This window comes from Equus asinus, chromosome 13, assembly GCF_041296235.1.
Source record: "Equus asinus isolate D_3611 breed Donkey chromosome 13, EquAss-T2T_v2, whole genome shotgun sequence".
Classification (NCBI taxonomy): Eukaryota; Metazoa; Chordata; class Mammalia; order Perissodactyla; family Equidae; genus Equus; species Equus asinus.
This window is the reverse complement of record NC_091802.1, coordinates 61,406,881-61,412,880: the sequence shown is the minus strand read 5'-3', so window position 1 is coordinate 61,412,880 and position 6,000 is coordinate 61,406,881. Positions and strand designations below refer to the sequence as shown.

At 56.5% G+C, this 6,000-nt stretch overlaps 1 protein-coding gene across 5 annotated transcripts in view; it reads left to right on the top strand.

Moving 5' to 3' along the window:
* The first annotated feature begins 272 nt into the window (after window positions 1-272).
* The window catches only part of CSNK1D (casein kinase 1 delta), a 37,219-nt gene continuing 31,491 nt past the window's right edge, over window positions 273-6,000 (top strand). For 2 of the 5 annotated variants that reach the window (XM_044744255.2, XM_044744257.2), the window contains exon 1: window positions 284-688. In XM_044744255.2, the coding sequence (XP_044600190.1) occupies window positions 613-688 (76 nt within the window). In that variant the 5' untranslated portion in view covers window positions 284-612. Of the gene's footprint in view, window positions 689-6,000 lie in introns of all 5 variants that reach the window. The other 3 variants (XM_044744258.2, XM_044744261.2, XM_044744264.2) reach the window with 3 other exon arrangements.

Genomic DNA, 6,000 nt, shown 5'->3' with positions numbered 1-6,000 from the left:
GCCTGTCCCAGGCCTGTCGCGAAGAGCCACTGGCTTCCTCCTGTGTGGGCAAGCGAGCTCCCTACGCGAGCACGTGGAGCCTGCATGTGGGACAGGGTCGGACGCCGGGCTCCCGCCCCCGGCCGCTCGCGGACAGAAGGGCAAAGCGACAAAGGGTCTCGCCGGGGTGCGCTCGCCCCCGGCCCCGCCCTTCGGGCTGCGCGGCCCCGCCCCTCGAGCTGCGCGGCCCCGCCCCTCGGGCAGCGCAGCCCGGCCCCACCGGGTTGCTAGGGGAAGTGACGTCACAGCGCGATGGCGGCGGCTCCTTTAGGCAGCTGAAGGGGGATTCAGGCCCGGGAGATCCGAGTCCATCCGCGGCGGGGAGAGGGCTAGCGGGGCCGGTGGGGCCCGGAGCAGGGGCGGCGGCGCTCGCACTGTCCCCTCCGCCCCGTATTGAGGCGCTGGGAGCGGCGGGGCGGCCAGAAAGCCATGGTGAAAGCGGGGCCGTGAGGGGGGCGGAGCCGGCAGCCGGACCCGCAGTAGCGGCAGCGGCGGCGCCGCCTCCCCGAGCTCAGACCCAGGAAGCGGCCGGGAGGGCAGGAGCGAGCCGGGCCCGCCGCCGCCGCCGCCGCCATGGAGCTCAGGGTCGGGAACAGGTACCGGCTGGGCCGCAAGATCGGCAGCGGCTCCTTCGGAGACATCTATCTCGGTGAGGCGCCTCCCCCGGGCCGGGCCGGGCGCCGCGGCCGCGGTGGGAGCCGGCCCCGCGGCACCTGCCCCAGCGCGCCGCGCCCGGGTGGCGGTGTCCCCGCGGGCGGGCGCAGGCCGTCGGGCGTCGTGCGGTCCCGCGTCCTGGCACGTGCGGGCGGGCGCGGGAGCCCAGGCCGGCGCGAGGCTCCCGCGTCCCCCGGGCCTGTGCGGCCGTGCGCTGGGGCCGGCCGGCCCGTGGGCCCCCGACGGCGGGGCGGCGCTGCGTGGCGGCTGGGGACGTGTCGCGCGTCCGAGCTCGGTCCCGGGCCCCTGCGCCCGGCCGGGCGTGAGTCAGGCGACGGGCCGAGGTCGGGGTGAGGGTGCCGGCAGGACGAGGGGCGGGGAGCAGGAAGCCCTGCCCGCGCGCCTGCCCCGCGGCTTTGGAAATTCGCAAGGTAGAGCCTAAAAACACGCGTGGGACTCGAAGGTTCTGGATTGTTTCGGGTGTGCAGTGAGAGAATACGCGCACACACGTGTGTGAGGAAAGGTGGGCCTGAATCTGAAAGTTGGGAATTTCAAAATAACTTTTCTGCAGTGTGTAAGTCGTTGCCCACCGCCTGGGTTTGGGGAGGTGCCGCCTGGCGCGCGGTGGGTGTGCAGGAGGACTGGCGTCGGCGCGTTCGGGGGTCCGCGTGTCGTGTGGCTCACAGCCCCTCTCTGGCGTTTTGTTTGGGCGGCGCACCTGTCAGGGGCTCGGGAAGAGCTTCCGGTGTGGGCAGTGCCTCGGGCTGCGCCTTTCGGACGACCCAAGGGTGTGCGCTCGCCGCCGCAGCCGTCCCTCTTGTCATCTGGAGGAGACGCAGGGCTGGGGGTGGCAGCGCTGAGAGGAGTCGCCGTGTTCGGGTCGTTCCTAACTGCTTCCGGCGCCTGGTGACCCCACTGGGTAGCCCGGTCACTGCCATCGGGGAGCCGTTGAACCTATTCTTCTGCCTCACTGTCTTGTTGAGTAAGAAACACTTCGGAGACATTTGGAATTTACTATTTAAATATTTATATCCAGTAGTCAGCCGGCTGCTTTCTCAGCAGCGTTTTGGGAGGCAAAGTGCTGGGTAAATGCAAGCTGTTTGCCTTATTTATAGAAGAATAGATTTTGGCAGAAGTTTTAATCTAGGACTTAGGAACTGTACTGAAAGGCCAGTCCATTAGCCACTCTTACGCAGGGATCGGAAAGTAGACATTATGAAACTTCTCGTCCTTTGGTCTGAGACCTTGCCAGACAGCTCTGTGCTTCGGACAGTCGCATCGTGGAGCGGTTGTCACCGAGTATTCACAGAGGTGTGAGCCCTTCTCGGGAGTGGGAGCTTTGTGGGGGACCCTCTCTGCTTATTCACCGCTGCGTCCTTCATGCCTCCCCTGGTGCTGGGCACACCGGTAGCGCTCGATGCAGACAGGCTGACTGGTCCCAGAAGGGTCTGTGCTCAGTCTCCTTCGGCTGTGTCCTGAGGTGGGTGGTCTGTGGCTCCGGGCACACACACAGCCCACCCATCGGCGTGCACTTAAGAGTCTCTTGTGTGGGGTTGGGCACATCCCATCTTCCTCAGTCAGTATTGGCTCTTGGCCCACAGGGCCGTCCTTTCAGGCTGCGCACGACCTCACCGAGAAAATGTGAAGTGATCTTGTTAGCTGGAGTAAGGTTTGGCTAGAAAGGTGGATCTGAGGAAGCTCACCATATACTGTTGTTAAGGGTCAAAGAGACTGGTCCAAAGACCATGGGATGGATCGAATCATCTGTAGCATAGCTTTTTCTATTTGTTTAGGCAACTAGTCAGGCATTAGTTAAAGAATTGAGTTGTGATCTTGAAAATTGGTGTGTCCTACGTGTTCTAGTTTGATTACAATTAAAATCATTTCTGCTGCCACCCTTTTGCTGTTGATCAGAAGGCCTTGACTCCTCCAGGTAGGTTCACCTTGTTTTGAGCCTGGTGTTTGGGGTCTTGGATTTCTGCCTGGAACTTTCTGTGCTCTCAAGACGTTTGAAACTGGGAGTAGGGAGGGCTGTCCTTCAGCTTGCCAAGAGCCTCATCGACCAAGAAGGCCCAGTATTGGTCTGCCTTCCCAGTGGCCTGCTGTGCTGACATGGTCATGCGGCACTGTGCACTGCTAGGTTATTCCAGTCCTTCCCCAAATTGCCCCTTCAAAGCAGGGCGATATCTTGGGCTATTTCTCTAATATCTGGGCTTCAGGAAGTATATGTACTAGACTTGAGCTACCACAGACCCCAAAACGTGCAGTCTCTCTCCTTGGTCTACCTTCCTCTAAGCTTGCCAGATCCGGAAGGCTCTTGGGAAAGGCAGGCCGGGAAGGCCTCAGAGCTCCCATACCTTGTGCAGCACACACTTCGGACGTCACTGCACTTGGAATTGCAGGCGGCATAAGGCGAAGCCTGCTCAGCCCTGTGCCGTCCTCAGCTTTAGCTTCCACGTGCTTGTTCCCCCTTGCTGCTGGAGCTGGTGTGTTTGAGGCAGTGGGAACCAGAAGTTCTTTCACTTTGCTGGCAGTGTACCTCATACATTTGAAAACAAAGGGAAAACCAGTGATCTTAATGTGGACCGTGTGTTTCAAACTCTAGTGTGCCCACTGGAGCTGAGGGGAGAAGAGTGTGTGCGGGCAGTGTGCCGGGGCCCAGGCTGTGTGGTGGTGCCAGCCGGCACAGTTGCTATTCGGTTCAGCTGGTGTTCGTGGAGTGCCTGTGAGGCGCCAAGTGCCAGAGGGGCAGCATGAGCCCCCTGTTCCCATGGAGCTCTGTTCTCATGCATGTCTTCTAGAGGCAGACAGCAGGGTCCTCGGACCCCACCCTATTCGTGATTGGCAGAACAGGGGTTTTCTTCCTGCCAGCTGGTAGCATTTGTACTTGATCCTGTTGCTCCATCACTTTATCAGAGCATGGCTTGGTCCATCTACCTGTTACCTGGACGGACTGTGTGGTCTGACTTCATGATGTACACAAAGACCTTTTGGGAGCTAAAGCTTACTAATCTCTTCACGTTTGATTTTCGTGTTTTCCCCTTGCTGACTTTTGTTTCTCTTCAGCGATATCTAGCAAGACACCTGGCACGCCGTAGGAGTTCCAAAATGGTGGCTGGCTGGCTGGCCAGGAGAGGAGAGCAGGCGCCTGTCCTCGCTGCAGCTTTCATTGTCATCTGCCTGCATTCTTCGGGTGGTGGCCTGAACATTTTTAATGAGAAGTCATGGTCCTGCATCAGCTGCCTTGTCAACAGCTGCCCTGTGAGGAGGACCTTTGCCCTGCTCTTCTGAGGCCTCTCCCTGTTTCTTCATCGATGAGACAGTCCTCAGTGGGAGTTACCTTCCTGGCCCAGATCAGGGACAAGCTTGGGATTAGGTGCTCTTAATTGACCATCTGCCTTTGTCTGCTCAACTTGAGGGACATAGTTTTCTTTTCCTAGGACCAGCATGGATCTGTGTCTAAACATAGATGAACATTTTGTCTTGTGCGGGGACTCTTGTCTGGTTGGGGCTGTTAAGCTGCACAGAAGAGTTGGGGTTGTTGGGAGATCAAAACCCCTCAGGAGATGCAGACAGTGTAAGTGAATCTGTACACGCTACTTGGTTTTGACTTGTCCTGAACCTGGAACCCAGAGCTCAGTGGTATCTTCTAAATTCTTGTTCCTCATCTAGAAGTACATACTTCTAAAAGTTACCTGTGGTGAAGGACCAGGTTTTGTAATTTCCAATCTGTTGGAGACGAATACTTCTGTAAAATAAAATTAAAATGCTGCAGCATGTCATGTTGCTGTTGGAGCTCTGTGGTGCTTCCTCACTGTCCTGTATTTGTCCCTCTGTGGACTGGTGGCAGTTTGAGGACTAGACTTGGAGCAACACCACCAGTGGAGCACAGGGGCCATGGTCAGCCTGGAGCAGGGGCAGGGCTGGAGGGCTGCACGCTGGTGGACCTCAGTTTTACTCAGTAGCCTGTGAAGTTTGGTTCCCATGGAATGCACAGAACTTGAAGCTCTGCTGCTTGGTACTTCTCCCGTGGGCTAAGACCTCCCAGACGAGTGTGTGCTAGAGGCCACATCCAGCCTCTCCTCTTTGAGTCATCAGACTTGGGGCAACCTTTGCATCTTCTGTGATCCTGCAGAGGCCTGGCTCTGTTGCTCGTGTGATCCTGTGGGAGGACTGGAGCATTGATAGGAGGATGGAATTCATATTGTGTTCCACAGATGCCTGTGATCGTTTGTCCCCAAGGCTGTTAGTATTGCCAGGATGACTGTCAGACGTTAGCTTTATCAGCCATGGTAGAGTGGAGCTAGAAATGTTCTCTTCCTTCTGGAAGGTGCTAGTCTGGTAGATAGCCTGCATGGGCCCAGGCTGTCTTGTCATTGAGGCCCTGCCTCTTGACAAGGCGGCACTGCTGACATAATTGGAGGGGCAAGAGTGCTCCCCCCAGAGGCTAGGCTCTTGCTCTGGGGAGCAGGGAGTTGCTGATGTGATTAGTAAGATGAGTCATCCCTTCTTCCTGGGCTGGCGAGTTCAGTTCAGAGTTCCAGGTCCTCACAGGAACTCTGAGTTCGTTTTTCATTTGCACAGTACATTTAACGATGAAGTCATTTCTCTTGTAATTGGATAGATTGTCCCAACTGCAGGCAGGAGGAACAAAATGTATTGCCTGTCTTTCTTCTGAGTGCCCAAAAGAGTCTTTGTGGAATGATAAATGAAGTTCTTAAATCTAGAATGGTCACTGGCAGTGATCAAATGGTGGTTATTCCCATGGAACCCTGGTATCGGCAACCGGTTTTGGATCCAGGCTCTCTAGAAAGGGCCACACTCATGCAGCCATCTGAGCAGACAAGAGGAGACTGTTGCTCTGGTTCTTGGGCATTTACTGGACACATGACTTCCAGCAGGCAGCCCTCCTGAAGATGTATCATTGTTGTAATGCTTGCCCGTTTTACTCTGTGTTTTGTCTGGGAATCTCAAAGTGATTTGTAACCATTTACCCACACATCTCCACAACTCCCTTGTGAAACAGACTGCAGATCTCCCTGCTAAACTCAGATGGCGAGAGAAACTGAGTCGCCAACGACTGGCCAGGTTGCTTTGCACAGCACTACAGTCTCCCTGGGAAGGACATGTCCTGGGTTCTTTCTGGGCTGCTGGAACCAGTGTTAATTCATTCACAAATAACTATACTGCTGGGAGGGATTGAAGTGTTTTATACTTAGAAGGAACCTCTGAGGAGAGCAAGAGGAGAGTTGGGTATGTTCTGCGTGAGACTTCTTTCCCATTCTCTCCAGTTAAAGCTCCTTGAGG